At 36.3% G+C, this 25,944-nt stretch overlaps 1 protein-coding gene across 1 annotated transcript in view; it reads right to left on the reverse strand.

Moving 5' to 3' along the window:
- Window positions 1-1,135: 1,135 nt before the first annotated feature.
- The window catches only part of LOC113225958 (glucose dehydrogenase [FAD, quinone]), a 30,126-nt gene continuing 5,317 nt past the window's right edge, over window positions 1,136-25,944 (reverse strand). The window contains exons 2-4 of the mRNA XM_026458444.1: window positions 3,956-4,333; window positions 3,084-3,334; window positions 1,136-2,771 (exon numbers count right to left, since the gene is read on the reverse strand). Coding sequence (XP_026314229.1) covers window positions 1,408-2,771; window positions 3,084-3,334; window positions 3,956-4,299 — 1,959 coding nt within the window. The 5' untranslated portion in view covers window positions 4,300-4,333 and the 3' untranslated portion in view covers window positions 1,136-1,407. The remainder of the gene's footprint in view (window positions 2,772-3,083; window positions 3,335-3,955; window positions 4,334-25,944) is intronic.

Here is a 25,944-nt window from a genome sequence, read left to right on the forward strand (position 1 = left end):
AACCAGTATTGTCTTCTCATTGTTAACTTGTGCGGGAATGTTGTAGTATTTTAGTTTGTAATGTCATTGGTGGAATTGTTATGATTTATTGCCATGTTTGATGAATGAATGTTCGACTAGAAGAGACCGAAAAACAATGTTATACAATCAACTAATGATGAAGAATTTCTCAAAATTAGTTATAATAAGCGAAGCGAAAAATAATGGAGCAAATTCCGTTGGTGCTCATAGTACAAGGAATTCCCTAGTTTGAGACCAGGTCATTGGTGTGGTTGCCTGGCACATTATTATTATTGCATAGCGAAAGACTATTACGGCAAGTTTTTTGTTTGCCGCACAGATATATTATATCTGTGGTTTGACATTTGTTTACAAACGTTTATTTTCCTTGTTTCATTATTTCCCTTAGTTATTTTCTGTGACATCAGGTTGAATTTGTTACGTTATTTGTTATGTATTATGTTAGGTTACACCTTAAAGGTGTAACCCAGTGTAACCTGTAGTATGGACGGACGGCAGCACATCAAGAACATCAACATTTGACGACCTTTGTGATCGAGTGGCTTGCATACGGGTTTTCCTGGTGTCGCCATCTCTGAGGTCCTGGGTTCGATTCCCGGCCATGTCAATGTAGAAACTATGTATTCAATACCTACATTTATTTATTTAGGCTTACATTTATTTCTCTCGTGAGTTTGGGTGTAATTTGTGGTTGTCTGTGTGTGTCCATGGCACCCGCGACACAGGGTTTCCTTAGTGCGGGGCTACGTTGAATGTGTGCGTTATTTATTTATTTATTTAATATTAGCTGTTTGTGGTACTGTCGGTGTTTCCTATTTTCATAACAGAAGCGCCTTAGTTAATTACTTAGGGATCGGAGCAATGTATGTGATGATTTACTGGAAACGACATTCAAACAAAAGTGTATAGCTTGATGTGCCGTTGACTGTATATTTAATAAGACTTTGAAACGCTAGGATAAAGTTTTAAATTATATATTATTATTAAAGTTTTTATATACACTTCTTAACACTAGCCTCATTGTGTTTTTATTTACAGTTTCACTTAAATTTACTTACCCAATAACTAATATTTAAAATATATGAACAATAATACAAGGTTTAAACCTTGTAATTTTTACAAAAATCAAGACTAGAAATAAAGTTAACAAAATCTGCAAAAAACTGAAATCTTGAACTATCACCGATTAACTTAAACGATAAAAAAACTTCATGTAAAGTTACAAATTGACCCGTAAAAGCGGACGATACAATTGTCTTTTGTCATTAATGTTTGAGAGTCGTTAATTGAAGAAATTGGTTTCATAACATTTTTGTCAATAAAATTTGGTAATTTGTATATCTGTATTGTGGCCTTCATTCCTCACTATTTTTTTAAATATCTTTGTCATCTTGCAATGCTGCTTAAAGGAGTTTTATTATTTAAACGTAATCCTAACTGCTCAGTTTTATGACATTTTAAAGTTCTTCGTCTTCTCTTCTTCGGCAACCAAGCCATTTTAATCATATCTGCTCCTTTCTCAGCTATCATGATAGTAGGAGCGTTGATATTACCGTTCGTAATAGTGGGCATTATACTAGCGTCTATAACTCTAAGACCTTCTATACCATACACTCGTAATTGAGGATCTACTACCGCCATTGGATCACTTTCAGGCCCCATCTTCGCTGTACACGAAACATGGTATATAGTCATAGTATACTGACGAATCAGGCAATCCCAATATTCATCTGTGTACAATGGAAGATGCTTGCAATTCGGTAAAGGTTTATCATGGAATCTGGCTCCCAATCTTTTCATTGCCTTCGTCTCTGCAACAGCTACAGCAGCTTTAACCCCTTCTCTCAATACTCCTACATCATCAGGGTGCGTTAAGTAATTATGAATCATTATCGGATAGTCTAAAGGATTCTTCGATCGCAGTTTGATGAAACCTCTGCTTTTGGGACGCAACATCATAGGAAATATGCCAAAGACATCCGTATTAGTTATTTCTCCAAATACTTCATTGTAGAATTCGTCTGTAAGACCATGAGCTCTTTTGACTTGAGTCCCACCATCAGAAGGAGTAGAGGCCGACGTCATCATGAATTCAATATCCGGCCAATCATCTGAAGCATTTGCATATTTCGTATTTATGAAAGCAACAACTTCTAAACCTATACTTGAAGTCAACGGACCGTCTTCAGTGACTGCGTAACGTAGAGCAGAATTAATATTAACTAGTCTGTTCATCACCAAACTAATGGGATAATCTATACGAAAGACAAGTCCGCCTATAGCGATATGATCTTGAAGATTTTTTCCTACTCCAGGAGAATTGTGAATGGTTTCTATGCCAACTTCTTTCAAATGTTCGTCTGGTCCAACTCCAGAAAGCATAAGCAACTGTGGTGAACCAATCGATCCGGCTGCAAGTATCACTTCTCTCTTAGCATATACAATTTGATGTTCTCCATATCGCAAAAATTCAACTCCGAAAGCTCGTTTGCTTTCTTTGTCTATGAGCACTTTGGTGACATGTGAAAAAAGAGCGACGTGAAGGTTCTGCCGAAGTCTCACAGGCCTTAAAAAGGCTTTAGCTGTTGAGCACCTAGTCCCTCTTCGCATGGTGAACTGGTACCAAGCGTAACCGGTTTGCTTTTCGCCGTTAACGTCGAGAACGTCATAGCCCATTTCTTCGCCAGCTTGTATAAAAGCTGCGCCAATAGGCGTGTTGTATGGAGCGTCTTGCACGGTCAAAAAACCACCTGAAATTCAGAAAATGATTCTTTAGTCTTTGATCTTACTTTGATCTCTTTTTTAAATTCCATTATCACACCGATTAGTTGATGTTAAACAAATGAATGATCTGTATTATGCATAATACAAAGCCAAATTGATCTGGAATATTCTGTTTAATATATATATAAAAATTTTCGTTTTTTTAATTTGATCGAAACTTGCCCTGGCACTTTCACTCCATGCCCTGTGTCTCGACACCTAAGTCAACATTGTTATTAAATTGGTAAATATTTCAATATATCTCGAAACAAATAATTACTTAAAAAAATAACCCTTACCTGTACTGTGATATTTTGTATTTTTAGCTAAGTAAGGATTTCTTTGGTCTTGTGACTTCTTAAAGTAAGGTAAGATGTCATCGTATCCCCATCCAGTGTTGCCAAACGACTCCCATTGGTCGAAGTCCCGTCGATTTCCTCTGATATAGAGCATCGTATTGAGAACAGAAGATCCTCCTAGAACTTTGCCTTTGGTCCAACTGCAACGCTTGTCGACCATAGCTTGGCAGGCGGAATCTTGAGGCTGAGTACTGAAATGTTACAAAAATATATGTTTTTCAAATTATTGAAAGAAGGAACTATTTTCCATATACTAAGTGTATTTCAGAGCATTCTATAAGTTCCAAACGCAATATAATTTAATTAATTTCGTGCAGAAAACTGAATATTTTGCTGAGTCTAACATCCTGTAACACTTTGTATGTTAGAGTGCATTGCATAATAAACGTAATCAAAAAAGCAAAACTCCTGTATATCTGTGTTAAATGTTAGTTTATATCCTGATATTCATAGAACAAGAAAAAAATGAAACATAAATATTTCAGATAAACACATACACATGTGGTGTACCGTTACCATAACGATCTCCATGATCTAGTGGCTTGCGCACCGGTTTCGGTGGTGTCGTCATCTCTTAAGTCCCAGGTTCGACCCGGAAGGGGTCAATATAGAAAACTAGCTTTTCTACAATTATTTCGGGTCTTCGTGTTTATGGTGCCGTCGTTGCTTCCGATTTCCATAAGTGCTTTAGTTATTTACTTTGAGATCAGTGTAACGTATGTGATGTTGCCAAATATTTATTTATCTATTTATTATTAAATTGAACGTTACGCATTTTTTTTTGGTGTTACAATAAAGTGAGCCGAACTTACCGATACTTCCAATCCATTTTACTCCTATGAAGATACAAAGACAGTAATGGAACATCACTGATATCTGTTTCATGTCCTCCAGCTTCCAAAAGCAAGACATTCCATCCCTCAATTTCACTCAATCGGTTTGCTAGAACAGATCCCGCAGATCCTCCACCAACAATGACAAAGTCATATTCTTCTCTTAGATATTTTTGGTTGAAAGGACGACTTTCAGGGTCTAGTAATTCGTAGTTAAAGTAAGCCATTGCAGCCAGCATGACCGGGATAAAAGTTAATTTGCTGATGCCAGCGATGGTCAGAGCGGACTTGGTGGCTGCTGTGACCGCCGTTAGGATCGCCATTATGGACGATGGATCAGTCGTGCATTATTGGGACCTGGAATTAAAAAGAGGGAATCAGAAAATAAAATAAATTAAGAAAACAATTGTTTTACGTGTGTAGAAATTAATTTCACCTAACAAGAAACCAGTAACAACTCTTAAAGGATACATTAATAATACAACAATGGCAAAAGAGTTTGTAAAAAAGGTTGCGGTCATTGAACAAAATTCGTTTTGTATCGTCAATTAAAAAGGAAATATCTCATATGTGTGGTCGATCAACTTTCCTAAAATTAATCCACGAGTCAGCCAAGTCTGGTTCTAGAAAGTATTACAAGGTCGTAGCGAATGACTACCGCGACTTGAAGATTATACCGAGTTACTGCCACCGCGTTTAATAGAGTTCCGTTCTTATGAAGTGTTTACTTTCTAGTGTGTTTCATTTGTGTAGATATGGGAATCGAGGGAAATCGTCAAATTTTAAAGGCATGTCAGTGTATTGACCGGTTTCTCCATCAATTGTCGACCGATTTTGAAAATTCTTTTTAAGTAGGTATATTTCCAAGTTCTTACCAAGAAGTCTGATTTATCATCACGGTTTCATACTAATTAATGAGAGACTAATACCACACCATTTGTTGTAATACCGCCACATCTGAAAATGACAACTTCTCTAGAGAGATGTTTCAAGATTCTAAGGACGAAATTTATCGATAACTTTTTTATGCGTTCGTATTCTTTTTATAACCTGTGACATGTGATAAAAGCACCTTTGATGTAACGATCATAACTGTTTTTATTATACCAAGGGTACGATACAAAATACAAATAACAACTCACAAAAATCAAAAAGTTTCAATACTATACGACCACCAGCTATCGTATTTGACAAGCATTAAATTTTTACAATTACATAAATTAGATACAACTAGTCACGTCCATAGTGGACGTAATTTCAGCGGCCTTATGGCTGCTTGTATGTATGACTTCAATTCGTAAGTTTGTGAATGTTTAGTAGCCCATACCTCTCGCTAACAGTAAACGAATACATCATGAAAAGCATTTTGAAGAAGGTATACAACCCGTAAAAAATGTATGAAATCCTCAATCTGGGTCAGTCTGGGAGGCTTCTTTGAGGAGACCCGTGCTCAGTAGTGGGACTTCTACTACTAACGTATAATTCATCTATATATATATATATATATATTTTTAAAGTAAGTGGACTTCCTCTGACCACTATCTAGCTTTGGAGCAAAGTTAGGGTCTACAAGCTCGCCGAGACGATGCCTATTTAGTCGCACTTTGAAGATACTCGAGTTGTATGTGCTCGGAAATACAGTCGCAGGCAGGGAATTCCATTCCTGGGCTATGAATAAAAGATGATGAAGGCACTTAGTACCACTGAAGGGAATATCGACTAAATGGGGATGCTATCTCGCGATACAATATCAGTTTTTACAAATGCACAATTTGGACGTAATTTTCGTCTGTCGTATGAATTCGGTTCTGTGTAAACATTATAACGGTGTAGTCTGCGCAATCGTTTCAAGGCAGAGAACAGTTAATCGTGTGGTGAAACATTTAATCATGGACTTTATTAAGTCTTGACTAAGTTTTGAAACTATCCAGAGTTAAATAAAGTTAAAACACAGGATTTTGCACAATATTAATGTTATAAAGTTATTTTAGGATGCGTAGTTATTTTATTATAGGAGGGAAAGTAAATAAAAATAACAAAAGTAAATAATGCATAGTAAGTAATACAGCATTCAAAGATTTTTCAAAAGCTGCCTGTCTCATCTGGGAATAGTACCGACCGAATGCGAATAAAATCTTTTTTCTACTCCTGTAATAATCTGTCAATTATAATTTCATAAACCCTTAGAGGATAGAAAAAATAATAGTCTAAGCATAAACCAATTTACAAAGGCGCTCTTTTGAGTTCTTCAATTATCTATCGTACTCGCTACTGAGCTAACTAAAGAACATCGTCTTTTTGCTGTCTCTTTAAACGCGCCACTGTGTTCCCGAATAACGTCACTATATTTGTGAAATTATTAAAATTCTAATTATTTTAAATAATATCTCAAAATGTACAACGGTACAAAGGCGTAACCATTTTGCAAAAAAGAACGATTTTAAAAACAATGTAAAATATCAAGTATGACGCTACTCAAACGCTATACTGACTCCTGATTGGTTAAAATATAAGCGGTACTTGGCCAATCACGGACACTTTTGTACTATTTCTTTGGTTTTTTGTTTTGTAGCGTTTGTTTGGCTTTCATTTTGTTGTCGTGGATTGTTAACAAAATAATCTTTAAATATTGGTTGTGTTTCGTTATTTTAATTTACTCGTAGAACATAATTATGTCTTAATATTTCGTAACTATTACTTAGACCACGAGACCTTAACCCTTATTATGCAACGATTGCATAAATTACTATTATGATTATGGCTAGTACTGTATTTTTCTTTTTCGGGATGTGTACTTATGTATGTATGCTCTTTCCTGTACATACAAATTTAAGCTTACATTCCCCAGCTGCAATAAGGAAAAACAGTATACTATGAAAAACTTTCTTCAAAGGAAAATGACCCCAACGTACTATCACAATACAAACCGCACCATGTATGTAAGTCACGGAGAGCTCACCGAGTATTTATTATGTAAAGGTTATATAATGTTTCTTGTGACATCGTTTTGTACAGTGCACTGCATAGGTTGTGTATTTGCATTGATTATAATATGATGTAATTAGCCTCAACTTTATAGTGGCGGCGGTGCGCCGACAAAAAGTGGCGGCGGCGGCGTTTCGGCGGCGCGAGCGCGACCCTAAAACGAATTTGTATATCGGTGTTTGTTTTTACAAAAACCGTTATACAAATAGTTTTTGAAAGGAAAAAATAAAATAACGTATTTTCTATAGTAATCAAATTTTTATCAGTTCGATCAGGTGCTCCGATTGTACGTACGCGCACGCTTCCTTATTGTGTATGCGTAGTGGAAATGGCGACGCCAGAAATTGACAAATTAATTTTTTAAACAAAACACCTTTAAATATAAAATCACTTTTGTTGCCTATCTATGTCACCTCTGCTGAGGCCGGACGGCACGCTGGCCTATACTGCAGATGACAAGACAAATCTTTTTGCCTCACTCTTTGCAAAGAGTTCGCGTCTGGATCTAAGCTTACCTCAGGCTGGCTGCACTATGGCGCCAATTGGCATACGCCAAAAAGAGATAACGATAACCGATTGTCTCCAGCTACTTGGAATGGACCAGTCGTCCAATTTGTACTTCGGCAGATACATTGAATCCATGGCCAAACGTGCAGCAAGGAAGCTTGGGATCCTTTCCAGGGTGAGTCGTTACTTCACACCGGGACAAGCACCATATCTTACTACGTTAGTTTTGATTATAGTAACCCTGCCTACCTACCTTTAAGGCATACGGCATAAGTACACTATAACCTGCGCGCGCACAGGAACCTTACAAGTTCAGGTTCTGATCCCAGATCAGCCAGTGTACAGGGTTCTCACAGACCTCTGTCACTTGACTTCATCCGGTTCTTCGAGAGGCTAGTGCTTCGGGAGAGCCACCCCGGGTGCACATACAGTACCCTCCCTATTTTTGAGATAGGTACCGGAGCTGTAGGCACGCTCACTTCCCGTTGCGCATTGCACAACTAGCAGTTGCCACCGCTAAGCCGTTGACTCTGAGTCCACTACGAATCTCCTCATTGGTGGCGGAGCTGTAAGGTACGCTCACTTCCCGACGCCGAAAAACGACGTCTTACCAGTTCCCAATAACCTAAGCGGCTGGAGGGACCGGAGGATATCTCGCTTATCCTCTACTAGCTCTCCGAGCTAGTGTCGGTGATGCCAGTCGCAGTGTCCTTCGACAATATCCGGACATAGTTTCCAATTTAAAGGGCAACTCACGTGCCCCGCGCATCTCCTCGCATACAGACCCTCAACTAGACCGCTACTAAGACGCGCTAGCTACTCACCAGACAGACGCCCCGGACACATGCAACCGGGGCAGACAAACATGTCCGTCTCTGCAGCTAACCACAAAGCCCAGCGAGTCCATACCCAAGTCCGGGTCCGTCAGAGACGCCCTTGCAAAGGCGTATCACTGGCGGAGGGCTTGGCCCGGATGCCCGCTGTACCCTGGTCTTGCCGTCGAACCAGTAGTCTCTCCGGAAAACCCTATCTCTCGAGTCGGTAGATAGGGACATCTCGGGTCGGTAGATAGGCACAGTTGCTTCAGCTGTACTAAGCACAAGTCCGGTCGTGTATGGAGTACTATTGCCACCTTTAGGATGACTCTGTTACCTATCAACTGGCTACCTTTGATTCAGTTGACAACCATGCCAAGAAGCTTATAGGTGGCTCGGAATTAGTGGAGGCGAAGCTACAGAGCCTTGAACACCACAGTAAAGTTGCCAGCTTATCGGTATTTTACAGGATATATCATGGAGAGTGTGCGATGGAATTACACGATTTAGTTCCGCTTTACCCTTTCCATCACCGGGGGACTAGGCGTAGACTTGGGTTCCACCTCTATGTTGTGGATATTCCGAAGATTCGCACGAAGCGTTACGCTTCCACATTTATATACGAACGTTAGACATAAAAGTAGTGTGTACAGGATTATTTGTTGAGGCTAGAGCCTAAATTAGGATACGCTGTGTTTCAGTTCACCAAGCCTCCACCACCAGAAGATCTGATCAATATTTATAAATTATTGATCAGGTCTTCTGGAGGTGGACAGGTATCCTAGTTTAGGCTCCAACCTGTATAAATTCTCCTGTATAAACTATTTTTATGTCATTGAAATTGTTGCAAATTTGTGAATAATGGAACGAACTTTCTGTTCACATCTATAGGGAATATTCAGCAATTTGCTTACTCAATTACGAAACGCAGAACAAATACACCTCAGAGGCAACAAAGTCTCTGCTAAAACTATTACGAACTACACACCCGACAGCCGTAGTCCGTTTTACCATAGTACAATAAGACAAGTGTGGTAACTTCACACAAACGTAGCAGCGCGGATTGTAAATGTATGTGCCCGCTGTGTGCCGTGTACCTTTACACACACTCACACAAACATTCGTATAAACTCGCGATTCCCTCGCGTTGCATAATGCTGGTTGTCCCATGCGCCTATTATTATTATGCGAATGTGTGCGTCCGTATATACATACTGAAGCGTTGGTATCTAGAGCCATGCCTTGATTCCACACGATTTTTTCAAAGTGTTCGATTCAAAGTGTATTCCATAGCATTTAAGTTTATTTGAAAAGAGCAACCCCTAGAGTGTCTAACTCATTCTTTTGAGGGAAGTCAGCACAGTGAATGAGCAGTAGCTTAAAAAATGACGCTTTCAAGTGTAAATTTATTTTACCTATGAAATAAATGTTTTATGCTACATTAAACATGTAGCATGCTATGCGGTTGACTATACTTTTCGGTAAGACGCTTATGAATGAAGAAGTGTCAACCAGTATTGTCTTCCCATATTTAACTTGTGTGGAAATGTTGTGGAATTTTAGTTTGTCACGTCATTTGTGAAATTGTTATGATTTATTGCTATTTTTGATGTATGAATGTTCGACTGGCAGAGACCGAAAAACAATGTCATACAATCAACTTATGATGATGAACTTTTTTAAATTGCTTGTTGTCTGTGTGTTCTACAGTACAGGGAATTTTCAAGTTTGAGATCAATTGGTGTGGTTGTCTGACACATTATTAGTAGTTTCTTCTAATCTTTTAAATGAAGAAGATAGACGTAAGGTCAGCTAAGGTCTTTATTTTTCACAAATATAATTTTTTTTCGTCTTTTGTACATAATAATGATAGTTACCTGGTCTCAAACACATAATTCAAATTTTCCAACGAATTTCCTTCAACGTTAAGAATATACTATAATACTCTTTAACTTTTCTTTCCTCGTAAGTTTATTATTTTATAAGGTATAGTAATCAAGAACTCGATAAATCTAGACCGTACATATAGTTACCTTGAGAAAGGAGACAATCAACTCATCTATACGAATAATTTGTGAGAAGTGGGTTATTCTTACGATCACATCTGATGTTACAACATCGCATATTGATACTAATATGATTGTGACTAGGCTCTCATAGGACTTTTAATTTATAATTAGAGCTTAGCTTTGATTGAAACATTTGTATAGACTTTTACAATTAATATACGTATTATTCTAGAGGCTATTAGGAGTGTACCAGACAGTGAAGTGGCTCTTTTATTTATTTCATAATTTGACTTCGAATCAAATGATGTGTTAGATAGGTATGTTAATGTAGCCTTTTGGTAAAACGGTTCATCACTATTCTTAGGATTTCCTTCAGAATCTATATTAATGTATATTAAAGTGTTAAGAATGAAGAAAATGACAACATACTCCAACACTTTCACATTCTTTTTTATTTATGAATGTATTTACTTCTTGTATCTTCACTTCTTTAATTTCGTAATTTTTCACCACTCCAAAACTGTCGTAATGCGACACTAATACGCCTAATAAGTATTTATTTTTATTTCTATGTTATTGTCGAAACTCTTTTTGAAGACCGGTACCTCTACCATGAGTTTAGATGTGACAGTTGTAACTAACGACCGTGCATTATTTGTAGGCATGTATTTAGATAATCGTTTTGAATTTGCAAAAGCAGCAGGCAAAAAAATTTAAAAAGCAATTTTTTTAATGATTGATCCTTTTTCTCTGAGACATAAAATAAATTAAATCAATCGATATTTTAATCTGTTCTCAGCTACGCAAAAAAAATTTGATTTCTATAAATTAGGAAATGAAACTATTTTTCCGGATTTAAATCGCGTATATTTGTTTTCTATAAATTAATTTTGATAGTGATGTGTTGGGCCTCAAAACTAAGATAAATGAGCACTAAAAAAATTCGGAAACGCAAGCAAATTGGCTTCAGGCTGCTTTTTCATATACTAACCTAATCTAACCTACTGAATGGAGGGCGCAATCAAACAACCAAGATTTAAGAGATCATTATCAAAAGATATACTGGTTTTAAATGTCATCAATCGTTACAAGAAAAATGATAAAAAAATATGATCAAATATTATTTTTGTGTACCAAATATTAGTTTAGTATGCTTAAACATAATAATATTGTTACCTTGAATGCAGTTCATTTATAATTTATCCGTAGATCAACTAACATAGACGGAACAATTAAATCAAACATAAAAAAAAAATCGTTACTTTAAAAAATGCACATTTACAACTGATCAATTATATATTTGAGGATCAAATAATATTATCCCATATTTGTATACAAAATGTTACTTCTTGTGACGACAGGTAAAGACGTACAATATGCATAATGTTGATGGACCCAAGAAATTGAATTTCATAGGGCTGTAAATGGTACAATGCTTTTGTTATGTATAGGTACATTATGTGTAGTATTAAGTGACATTACAACTCTCAAGTAAACGAACACTCATTGTCATTCTACACTTGACTAATCGATCTTTTTGAAATTCTAATTTGCAAGATTCATCTTTTTTATGTTTGTATCTGTGGATTGAGAAGTGACATAATAATATTTTTCGTTGGTGCCAGTAGTGTTAAAAATACCTTGTGTAAAGATTGCCCTGATACACAGGTATTATGCCATCGAGTATATAACCAGAAATAGAGAATGTCATTTAATTTGTTTGAAAACTGCCATATCATTACGGTGACAACTGCGCTCCGATTGGGCAGCCCGAATTCGAAAAATTGACGGGTGTTGTCAATTGTTTCACTTCAAAACGACCAGTTTAATTTGAGCTTTTCTATAATGGACGAAGATTGAAAAATTACATATTTAATTAACGATGTAATGTGATTCCGTCTGTTTTGTATAGATGTTTAGCTGTTTTTCCCACACCACCGAGTGGAACAGCCCAATATAGTTACAGATATTATCTTTATTACAATAAATACAGAATATTTTTGGAATATACGGAAACGTAGACATACGTCAGGTGTTGGCACTGTACTATTTCAACTTTCTAATTTGTGATTTCAGTGCAAACGAGAGTTAATATTTAAAAGTGAATACAATGCCCGTTTGCCTGATGGCCCTTATGTCATCTCTATTTCTGGTTATATACTCGATGTTTTATGCTTAGTTTAGGCATCAATCTCGCACAAAATTATCCTTACCAGAACTTAACGTGTAAACTGTTAGGTACTGCGTATAATTTATTTATTTATTAATCTTTCTGCGCAATACATTAATGTACAAATGGCGGACTTAATGCCTTAAGGCATATAATGTATATTTTGTGGAAGAAAAATAAACTTTATTATTATTACAGCACATATTTGCTGTGTAATGGCTTTAGAACCAATCCTATAATTCCCTAGGCGATAGCTGTAAGCGCTAGAGCGTGCTATGTTGGCCTAATGCAGCAGTACTGCACAATCTAATGCAGCGTTCAGTTTCAATTCGATTAGACAACAGTAGTATAATAAATAAATAAATAAATAAATAAATAACGCACACACTCAACATAGCCCCGCAGTAGGGAAACCCTGTGTCGCGGGTGCCATGGACACACATATAGACAACCACAAATTACACCCAAACTCACGAGAGAAATAATTGTAGTCCATACAACTATTTCTCCCGGCCCGGGAATCGAACCTGGGACCTCTGCGTGGCAGTCCGGCATGGTATCCGTTCGGCTACGGAGGCAGTTAAATAAAGAAGTCTCTAAAGATGTAAAAAGTCGTTAAATCCACATTTTAAATAGAGCGAAGATATGAACCTAGTTATATATGTTAAAAGATCATTCTTAGCACAGGTATTAGTGAAACGTAAAATAGTGAGGTACTATTTTATTCGTCCATCATTATTATTGTTAATATTTATTATAATTTCTTATTTAGTTAATATATGTACAATGGCATAAAAACACTTTCAACTTGTTTTTAATATATGGATTTTTTATTGATTTAGACTCGCGTTCAAGTTATTGTGAAAAAGTAAAAAATAGTTTTTAATTTTTATTGACTGTCTTGGTAAGATGCCTTAATGAGTATTGAATGAATAAATAACAAAAGTAGAAAAGAAATACAAAATAATAGTAACAACAAATTGTAAAGCTAAATAGCTCTACAATAACATAAATTAACAAAATTTACAATAGAGGCTAGGAGTTGCAACCATCGAGTATATAACCAGAAATAGAGACGAAATGTCATTTAATTTGTTTCAAAACTATTCTGCCAAATGACAACTGGTGACAACTGCGCTCGGATAGGCCAATTCAAAAAGGAATTCGAAATATACTTTAGAGATGGGCAAGCAAATATTATAATATCGAAATCGATAGTATACATCGACGCCTTACTTTCTCAAACACTTATCTTATAAAGAGTGATTATTCAGGAGATGGCAAGAATTTCTATTTATTTTAAATTTCTTATCAAGGATGTAAATTTGGATGCATTACTTTAAGAATAGGTAAAACCCAGTGTGTGAATATGAAGGAAATTTGATGCGAAATCATCCTGTAAATATGTAATACAATGCATTTTTTGCATTTCAGTTACTTTTTTTAAGATACGTGTTTGGTTGCAACCTACCGTTCGTGAACACATCAGCAACTCGGTCAAGTGCAAAAAATTCATTCAATAAGACAACCCGTAGTCAGTACGTTGAAACCCTGTAGAGTGCGCGTTTTGTTTGGCTTGGCAAAAAGTTTGCGTGCGCGCCGTCCTTTGCGGCTCACCATGCTAATGCAACGCAGCAAATTTTGCTGGCATAACTTATTTTTTTGTAATTCTAAGTGACGGGACGAAGAAGTTGTGGGCCTGGTGGTAAGCCACACGCTTGTTCATAACAGTTGCAGTGCCACACAGAGCTTAGGTTGGAGGTACACTGCCACTGCGCCTCTCACCCTGAGACAAGTTGACAAGTCCTATGTGCTTGTTATTTCACCAACACCCCTACCCTTCAAAAGCGGAACGCAGTAATCATAGATAATACACTATATATTGCAGTAATGCTCACATTACTGCTTGGCGGCAGAAATAGATAAGGTGGCAGTACTTTCCCGGACGAACTCTTTCACAAGGAGCTCTACTGATACTTTATGAGTGCTGTTGTGTTGTGTATTGCAGGTTTACAGTGTTGATTTACCTCTATTCTGCTACTTCTAGTGGCACAATAGTGGTTATTACATTTATTATATTAGAGCTTTTAGTCACGAAATGCCCTAATAATAGCTTAAGTTGTTAAGTTTTTTTTCTTTTGCTATTGTCTCTTTTGTAGCCCATATGCAATCTCGGTTTCCCGTTCTTGATTTGTCTGAGAGTCCTGAAGAACACTTATTAATTCTTGACGTAACAGAAACTGTTTTAAAGACAGTCTTCTCGGTAGTTTGAATATTTTGAACTTCTCTGCAAAATTGTATGTGCACCAACAATTTCAACCTCAACAACAACCTCACACTCGTTTCAAGAATTTTGATATCAGTGACGACGGATAGAACAAACGTAAGAATAAAGAAGAAAAAAAGAATTCGAGAACCATTCAAAATTTCAAAAGTATGCGGAACTACAAAAGTTGACGATGAAGGAGGTAAGTATCGACGCAGTTTTAGTTACTTTGCCGACTGCAGATGTATGCGGAAGACGTTACGCAACCTAAAACTGATCTCAGTTCTCTTAAGCCGCAATTAGAGAACTTAAAGTTACAAGATACTGTTTTTTTCCACTAGTGTGTTAGTTGGGTAAGAAATACCGGAATTAGCAACCAATTGAATATATCGTAACTGTTCTGCTCTGTATTGCATTACAAAACCCAATGTAACAGATATTATTTTTTTTATATTATTTTCTTTTAATACTCTTGGTGAATGGTTTCTTTTATCTATGTGACCTTCAAGCGATGCCGGGAGGTGGATGTAAGAACGTAAGGATGCTTACCGCGAACCAGGTCAAGTTATGTAATATACTTTGTTCTGGTTGGTAGTACAGGCACGCGCATTAACAGCTGTACACAAAGGTAATAAGTAAATAATAAATAACCCATACACTCAAAGTCATTAGGGAAACCCTGTGTGGCGGGAGCCATGAACACACACATAGATAACCACAAATTACACCCAAAGTCACGAGAGAAAAGAAATTAGGTCATACAATCAATATTTATCCCGTCCTGTGAATCAAACCCGTGGCCTCTGCGTGGTAGACCAGCATTGTAGCCTTTTTTAATTCCTATAAATATACCTTGAGCATAGCGTGAGGGGTTCGATTGTGGTTAGCAGAGAATTTAATTCCATGGTTAGGAGACAGTCGTGATAAAATTGTCATGTGCAAATAAAACTTTAATTTGCTGTCTATAAACATAAATGCACGTGAATGTACCTAGATACGAGAAAATGTTTTATTATATAATATATATACAAAGATCGAACACTAAGCACAATTCCTTCGATCTAAGGCCTTATTCAGAGTGGCGGGTAAATTAAATGGACGTAAACGCTCGTTGCATTCGCAGTGGCCGTGCGCATCGGCGCCTGTGTGGAGCCGGGCGCGGGCGCAGCGCGTGAGAATCTATTGGCCCAGTCCGCCTGTACCATTCACAGTGTTTGGTCTAGCGTCTGTTTGCAACTAAAACGTGCGGATCTAACGGTTTTAGTCTCTGTGTAAGGGAAGACGCCAAGACCCGCGCGCCCAAAGCCGCCGCCGCGTCCGCGCCTGCACCCCTGAATGAGCCCTAACAGGAGTCGAACCTGCATCTCTACGCCAAACCAGGGTCTTTTTCTTTTCTTGGGAATATTTCTTTGTGTTCGATCTTTGTATTAATAATTACAATAGACTAGTGGAGTAAATAAATGAATTATCGTGGTAGTAAAACATCATAAAATTGATTCATTGCATGAGAAAATATATTATAAAATTAAATAAAATAAGACTTAATGATGCTACGAAACACTACCATAGATAAAATTACAAGTACGAATATAATTTTTGCACTCCAAAGTAGGGAAAAAAGGCATTACAAAGCGAAATTGCGACTGAGTTCAAATTTGCAGAATTTCGCGAACTGTTGGCACACGTGTCATGCAAACTAAGAACATCGACTGTATTTATTACTATTTGGTTCTACGTTTCATAGAGCAAACAAAAGTTGGTAGCAGTAGAGCTCCTTGTGAAAGAGTTCGTCCAGGGAAGTACTGCTAGTATACCTATTTCTGCCGCCAAGCAGTAATGTACACATTACTGCGTTCCGGTTTTGAAGGGTAAGGGTGCTGGTGAAATTACAGGCATATAGGACTTGTCAATTTATGTCTCAGGGTGACGGGCGCAGTGGCCCCTTAGATCTTTGCGATTTAAAGCGGCACTGCAACTGTTATGGAACAGGCGTGTAGCGTACCATCAGACGCACGAGTTGTTCGTGCCGTCACTTGATATTATAAGAAAAAACCATTGGGCCACGGAGGTCATCATTCCTTTTATAAAGATATGTATTCAGCGGTACATGACTTGATAATAGGTTAATCAAGGTCTTTTGACTATCAAGTTAATTGACGCAACCTCTTTATAAAATTAAAGGTACCTTAATGTGTACCTGTAAAATGGTATGCATCGTCCACCTATTAAATTTTTATCGAGATTGCTTTATAATGCATTAGCTTTGCTTTTGCGTGATTGTGTGCTACCGCTTCAAGTATTATTATCACGTACGTGTTTACCGGTACTACGGTCATGGGCGTTGAAATCTTTTGTATAGAGGTAGCGTGCGCTCGGATTCTCAACGCGTCGCGTTTACTACATATACTATAAAATATATACATTTAAAATTAAATTTATTCTTTACTTAATGTGCTAACATTTGTTTTTGGGGCATCCTGTACACTTGTTAACAGACCGGTTTCCGGACGGGTCGCTCAGTGTCTAGTCGAATAACAAAATACTTTGCCGTCTTCACTGTTGTACAAATGTATGCCTCCAAATAAAGATAAAAACAATGTCTACCTACTTATAAGATTTTTTTTTTAATATTTTGTATTGGTTTGTTCGTAGCAAGGAATGAATGGCATCGAGACAAACCCAAGTAGGGTTTAACGGTGTTTTACATTATTTATGTATACTTTTTTCTTAAAACAATGAAATAAATAAAAAAAATATATATATATTAGTATATCGCACTGTTAATACAATAGTGTATTAACTCAAAATTGTATTTTTTCAGAATCGATCAGAAACGAATTACTCACCTTTCGTGAAAGATTATTAAAACTTATATTAAACTTTAAAAATTGAGGTTAAACTTTATAACTATCATCTAAACAATGTCCTACTTACCAAATACATTTAAAAATAAAAGGGGAAAAATCATTTCATCTTTTTGAATAAGGACTGTTTTGTACAGGACTAGCTCAGAAAGTTTCTCTCATTTTGAGTTGAGTAGATATCTTTGAATTGTTTCTCGCAATATTCAAATGACGGTTGTATTGACGTGTAGAAAATCATATTTTATGTTCAACAATAGTATAATCTCGAATTTCACATATGTTGAGCTACAACACTATTGTAATAGCAGTGCGGTATCTGAATGTAAAATTTTAAATTGTATTTTTTATATAATATCAAGTGACAGACGGACAAGTCGTGCTCCTTATTGTAAGCTACACACCTGTCCGTAACAGTTGCATTGCCATTTAGAACTTTAAATCGCAAAACTTTGAGGGGCACTGCCACTGCGCCTGTCACTCTGAGACATAAGTTGACAAGTCTCATGTGCCTCTAATTTCACCAGCACCTTTACTCTTCAAAACTGGAACACAGTAATGCTCACATTACTGCTTGGCGGCAGAAATAGGTAAGGTTTTATGATGCAGTTATAAATGTAGATATATAGATATACACTTTATTGCTCTTTTTTATAACCGACTTCAAAAAAGGAGGACGTTCTCAATTCCACTGTGTTTTTGTGTGTATGTTACTCGATTACAGAGATTGGATCGATACAGGGTTTCCCTAGTTCGGGATCATGAGTGTGTGCTTTAAAAAAATGAATAAAAATTATTTTTCCGATATTTGTAAAGCGATTCCGGTGATTATTTTTACATTGGAAAGTGAATACCTCAGTAGCGGTCTCATTCAAATTCGAAGAAGCTATTCCACCTCTAAGGGTGGCAAATTAGGGGATGAATCTGGTTCATTGGATTTCACGCACTTGCTGTTAACCACACAAGTGGCCGTACGATTACCATACAGTTCTGCCACGCCAACGTCTCGAGTTCGATTCCTGTGCCGGCAGAAATATTTGTATGGCCCGCATTTATTTCTCCCGTAAGTTTGGGTGTAATTTGTGGTTGTCTGTGTGTGTCCATGGCACCCGCGATACCGGGACTATGAATGCGTGCGTTATTATTTGAGATGATTTTGCGATCCCCCATCATATTCTCTGATTGGAAGTAATTCTAGAACTTTTGTCAAATATGACACTAGCCTTATAGTAGTAGGACTACTACAGTAGCCGGTCGTTAAAACTTATAGTTTAAAATAACAATTACGTGTCTACTTTCAATGGGCTCTTTAACATAATTACGTAACGGCGTCGCAATTTCAATACTTAATTGCCGCCGTAATAATGCATTTTACGAAGGTTAGTCATAGGAATTTTATCTAGCTTTAATTATACTCTTACGTAGGGTTTATTTGAATTTATTTGAAATCTTTTTGTTAATTACCTTTATTATAGAGTTGGTTCGGTTTGGTAATGCAAGACGCGTTAAAACTTTAACACAATTTACATTGTATATGAATGGAATGGAAACATCATTATATTCATTACATGATGAGCTTTATGTCAATTGTACCTGTACCTAAAGTACAAACTAGGTACGAGTAAAAAAACCGGTCGCGCGTTTTGCGGAGAATTCTAGCGCAGTTTCGGGAATCTCTAAGCTGCAGTCTCGTATCTTTTTTTTTTAATTCTCAGCTCGTGCACCTTACCACCATAAGCAACACGCGTCAGTCCATAACAGTTGCAGCAGACACTGCCACTGCGCTCGTCACCATGAGACATAAGTTGACAAGTCCCATGTGCCTGTAATTTCAGCAGCACTCTTCAAAACCGGAATACAGTAATGCTGACATTACTGCTTGTTGGCAGAAACAGGTAAGGTGGCAGTACTATCCTGGACTAATTCTTTCACATACCTACAATTGCTATGTACAGACGCCAGCACATCAAGCTACACATTGTTGCTTTGAAACAAAAATGTGTAATCTAATGTGCCGTTGTCCGTACAATTTAATTACAATAATGGCAATTGAGTGTAAGGGTTATCATATATATTTAATATAAACCAAAATGTTTTATAAAAAAAGAGATCAACAAAACTAGGGACGGGCCTAGCTAAAATCGCCACTTACAAACTATACTGTTTTGGGACGGGGTAGGCTTCAACTTCGCTGATAGTACATACCCACATAACACTGGCTAATTGGTCGCAAACAAAATTATTAACGGATTATATTTAGGTCAATCATAGATTTTCTGTACATATTAAGTACAGTCAAATCAAAAAGTCATCAAAAATTTCTTTTCTTATCTTGATTACTTTTTTTCTATTCTAACGCTATAGACACACACATAGACAACCACAAATTACACCCAAACTTACGAGATAAATATATGTAGGCCATATAATAAATATTTCTCCCGGCCCGAGAATTGCATCCGGGACCTCTGCGTGGCTATCAAAGTCAAAGTCAAATAACCATTTATTCCGTAGGTAAAATTTGAACACTTGAAAACATAATTTTTTAAGCTACTGCTCTTTCACTACGCTGACCTCACTGAGAAGAATCATTATTGTCTCTTTTCAAATAAACTTAAATGCTATAGAATACATTTTGAATCATTATTGTGTGGAATCTAGACTCACGTTGTCTTTCCGTACATCTTTATCTAACACGTAGTTTATAATTTTATAATATGACTGTTCAATTAAAATACTTTTAATGTAAGTTTTAAATTTAGGAAATGATAATCTTAATATATGCTCCGAAATCTTATTATAAAAATTTATACAGTTCCCATTAACTTACAATTATATGGATGTCGGGTCCGCGCTAAAAAGTGTCCGAACTTATAGGGCCTTAAAATCGTATACAGAGCGTCATTCACGCTTTAGTCTTCGTTTGTTCGACTGACAGCGAAGCAAGCAAAATTAGACAGTACTGCGATGACATTACAATTTAAATTCAATGTTTTAGCTTTTTCATATTCCTTTACATGTCACTACGTTTTAATAGGTTGACTTGGGATATTTTTTCGTGGTTTTTGTATTAGTCCCGTCGTCCATTTATTTGTAAGTCAATGACAGTTCCCCATAAAAGAATCGTTTACCTTAGTTAAACGAAATCGTGGTACCATGAGTTTAGACTTTGTTCTAAGGTTTATGTTATGGATATCCAGCATGGTAATCTTTGGTCGCGGAAGCATTTATATGTTTAATACTGCGGCTTTATTATATAAAAGTAAAACTCAATGAGGAAATAGACACAGAGTTAAAATAAACCTACTAAATGACTTCAGAATAACTCCGGCGTTTGTGAATCGATTTTGATGATTCTTTCTTTGTTGAAAAGAGTGTGCCTCTGTAGAGCATTTAAATTTGAAGAAACTATTCCACCTCTAAGGGTGGCAAACTAGAGGGTGAGTGACTTTTGAGGTCGGTTTTGAGCTTATCCGTTTTGATATGAACTAATTGTGAAAATCTATAAGTGTAGCATCGTTTCTGAGTGCACTCATTGTGTAAATATTCAATACAGTTCGATTCATTCTAAACATTAGATACAGTTCATAAGAACATAATAACATAAACTTTATCGTCATGTCCGTCTCCCAATTGGGTATGACCGGTTATAATTGGGTTCCTGAAATATCACTTCATCCACTCGGATAAGTTTTTACACACATTGAATATTATTATTCTTTTAAATGTTTAAAGATATCCAATGTTGCACCTAATATTCTGACTTACGTTAACGAAGCAGAAAATATTTAAAAAAAAATGAAAAATTAAATCTCTTTACTTAGCGTCTACGTAACAAGTGATAGTAAACAAAAGGCCTCAAATAAAACACTGAGATGTAGATGACGTGAAGCATCGTTATCTAATACCGTTCTACTTATTCTGGAATCGTTCTTTGTTTTGCTACATACGGTAAATAAAAGTAATTCTTTATTTTCATATTTTTTTAAGTCACGCAACAAGTTTTCTCGATGAAGTATACTGCTGCATGTAATAGACAAAGTTAGTATCGCTTTAACAGATGCGCCAAAAAGAATACATTTGATAATAGTATCCCAGACAACCATCCAACCACACAACCATCCGCATGTCAGACTAGTCGTGTGCGAAAGTCACCACAGAATGGATCCCCATAGACAGAAAACGACCTTGCGGCAAACCATTGTGTCGATGGAGACACGAGCTAGACGTGCATTTGAAAACAGAGAGGTGTGGAGAGAGGGGAGGGAGGCCTTTGCCCAGCAGTGGGACAGTATAGGCTTTATAAAAATAAAAATAAAAGTCTATATGATTTAAAGCTCTGAGTGGCACTGCAATTGCTTTGGACAGGCAAGTCGCTTAACACCAGACACGCGACTTGTTCGTCCTCTCATTTGGCATCATAAAAGAATGTCGCCAAAAATGTTGGGACTTTGTATACTAACCACTTATAGTTTTCAATAGACATGCTTTCATTCCGTAGGTACTACCATTTCTATATATACCTAATTCTGTATATTGCTTTAAAATTACAAATAAAAAACTTTTAATTCTTAGGCAACATTGATTATTCTCCACTACTCGAAGAAAGAAAGAAGGAAGAAGAGAAACAAACTCTAAGGTTTGCTCTTTGTAAATAGATATTTGATTACATTAATCGTTTACTTTATAATAATAATAAGAGAAATGTAAGACGAAGTAGAATATCCTGGCTGGAAATTTGCGCCAGATCGCCGACTTTTATTAGAAGATGGCTCATGAAGAAGAATAATATTTATTTCAAATATCATACATAGAAAAAACTTAAACAATCTAAATAGATTACTGCCATGAATTTTTGTTTTTCACGTTCTCAGAACCTGTACAATAAACCAATACTATATTTTTTTGTTTCACTGTGGTATTAAACCGCGTAAATGGCATATTTTGAATATCACCCTGAATGTTGGGAGTGTCTATTATTTAAATAAAAATTAACTGGTGTCACTATTGGTGATTTCCTGTACTAGGAGTGCCAGAGCACTAGAATTTAATCCGGGGCACTCAGAACATCCGATTCCAGACGTCCGTGTTTTGAATTTCGGAAAAGAATGATGTGTCAATAGTAAATCATTTAAATGCACGTAAAACCTTTTAAAATAATAGGAAAACATTAAGGACTAACATTTTAAGGTTTAATTTAACGCCCATATGCAAATACCAATGGACATGTCAAGGTTTCTTTCACCTTTTCGATTGAATATGTCAATACGGCGCTTTGCGACACGCGCGTGGCCGCAAGGGGCTCCACTGGTATTACGATATTCATTTTTATATGAAGTTTCAAAAGAAAATAAGAAGTAAGTTAAGAAATTTCTACTCTCATGCAATAAATAACTATGCCATTGTACTATTGGCATGGTGAATAAATGACAGTATAGCGCTTGCCTTTATTATAAGTTAATTTGTCATCGCGGACACGTCGAAAGCTGTTTTGTCTTACTATTGTAAAACCAAAAGAAAGATTTAAAAAGATAAACGAGAAAAGAACGAGACCTAAAGTTTTTCATAATATAATATGGTCGTAATATTTACTAACGTGTCATGATAGCCTTTACATTGATTTTTTTTATAATTACCTAATTGACCTTGCCCAATCCAAGTGGATGCCGTTTTTATTAGCAAGTGAGTTAATTATAAGCGATTTAAGTGAAAGTGAAAACATAAATAATGACTCCCGCCGTTTAAAAAGCTATTTAAAGAATCCAAAGTTCTTTTTGCCATTCTATAAGTATATTAAAAGTACAATAGAAAAGATTTAATAAGGATTCCGGTAATTAAATGAAGACCTCAAAGGACTTATCCGTAGCCTACAATTTTATTAAAAAAATATAGTAATAAATACCTTTTACATTCTGACGATTCGATGATTATTTATCTGTCTCCGACGTAATTGACGTACATGTTTGCTCGCTTTTTGCAAAAGCGAATAATGACCACTACCTAATTTATAAGTCTACCTTTTATACGTAGGAATATACGTTATTGATAGAGTGAGAATGATATCTGCGACAGTTCTAATGGCAAGCGCTTAATCGAAAATAAAATGCCTTGAAAAATGTATCTAAAGCTACTTCCTTTTTTTTTAGAATAAAAAACAAATTGTAAACAAAGAAACAGTGATCGTATATAATTCTCTTTTCAGTCAAAAAATTACGGCAAAGGAAAACATCTTAATTTTTGATGACAAATGACGCAAAATGTTTCCGTTTAATGTTTGGAAACTCTGTTACTTTAGTTTTTTATAGTGTACACTCACTACTCATTAGTGAACTGAAACTGTAACGTGACAGATAGAGTGACGAGGTTCTAGTGTGTACGCATGAAACAGTATTCACTCGCTAGAATGAGTATCTGGTTATAGTTCGCTCACAGCTTACTGCACGCGTTCCACTCGCGGCAAGCTCGCGAACCAAGTACACACAATGACTTTTTGCAACAACTTGCAATGGTTACAGCTCGCCAGTTAGTACCCGCCTTTAGACGTTAAATTTAGCGATTAATTCGCAACCGACGCACCAAGATAGCTACATTTATGAAATATTAACTCCAAATGAAGCAATAAGATGATACGTTGTTGTTAGTTGTGAAATATTTGACGTATGAGACCATATGGTCTTTCCTTGAAATTCCTATGTAATAGGATATCCGAAAGAGATTATGGTGTAGTCATATGTTTAAACATCTGATTTTAAAATGGGTTTGACAATTTGTGCCGTTGTCGTTTTTCAACTCACTGTTTCACGATCATTTTTATTTAACCCGTTCATGGATTACATCAAAATGTCACTACTTTTCTTTGTGCTTATATTGATTCTTTCTAATAATTACGCTTTATCACTATAAAATAATTATAACGTGTAAAAAAAACCGACCTCAAAACTTTTGTATTTTCAAAGTTTTGTTGTAATCGGCTAAAGAAAAGTGAGTGAAATTCAATTAACCGGATCTATCTTCTAATTTGCCACCCTTGGAGGTGGTTAGAGGTGGAATATTTTCTTCAAATTTAAATGAGACCCTTCGATCTTTACAACCTTACTTACAAATTAAAAATTGTCGAAATCGGTTCACAAATGTCGGAGTAATCGCTTAATATACACATTTAAAAAAAATACAGTTCAATATCAACTTTTTGTACGAGGTTAGCAAACCTCCTTCTTTTTTGACGTCGTTTAAAATACCGATATGACAGTAGTAGAATGATTGACATTGTATCATATTGAACTAAAACATATCCGTTTTGAGATCTACCTATATAGCAAAACGAGTTACCCCGTACCATATCCATGTCTGTTCATACTCATCATGCAATAAATGTCTATTCTATTGTATTATTTTCTATTCTATTCTAACATATCATATTCTGATATTTAATTTTACGATAAACGCCGTTACTGTCCATGAATGGCGTGAATACGGCATTTAAAAACGAAATTTATAATGTTGTTTCATTAGCATTAAAAATCAAGAGAATCAAAAAAAAAAGATCAAGTTTGAAAACGGAATTGGAATTCGGTGAACAATAAAATAATTACAGGTATTTGAAAATCAGGAATTAGACAGAAAAGGGAATTCTTGTTTGTGACGTCACAACTTGAATAGCCAAACAAACTACGCACTAATAATAGTTTTGCTATAAAGGGCAGAGCGCTTTCCCCTCTGACTTTAGCCCTCAATGTTTACCTAGTATTTGCTGGTACCGAAAAACTACATTTATATTAATTTCCGGCATGTAATTTTGTATTTTTTTAAATGGATGAGGCAGTATTCCCCGGCGATGACACGATCGACTGCTGTCAGAGACTCAGACCCTGTACTTTCGTTTTCCGTCCTACATCCGTCATAAACAATTACTGCCTAATAAGTATGAATGAAATGACGCGTGATGCGATAAAAGATTACTTGACATTATTTTTTAATTTGGTCGAGTATTACTTATTTGACAGAAAAAAAGGACCGCTTTTCTGCACTTGTCATGAAAGCGACTCATGCCACAGAAATCCAGCCGCCTCTAGTTGCTAGCGAGGCTGACTGGAATCAACCTTGTGCCGATGCAGACCTCCTTCATCGTCATTCCACCTTTATTATCATCCTCTTTACTGCTTCTTAGCCACTCACTTTTAGAATTTTGAATCGTTCTCGAATTCCTTTTTTCTTCACCATTCTTACGTTGGTTCGTTCCGTTATTACTTTCATTTAAAATTCTCATAACGAGACGTGCCCTTAAATCACCTTCATGCAAAACTCAAACTTCGCGTGGTTTACTGTTAAATGCAAATATATGTATACAGGCCTTTT

This window comes from Hyposmocoma kahamanoa, unplaced genomic scaffold, assembly GCF_003589595.1.
Source record: "Hyposmocoma kahamanoa isolate Upper Pololo Valley unplaced genomic scaffold, ASM358959v1 180, whole genome shotgun sequence".
Taxonomy (NCBI): Eukaryota; Metazoa; Arthropoda; class Insecta; order Lepidoptera; family Cosmopterigidae; genus Hyposmocoma; species Hyposmocoma kahamanoa.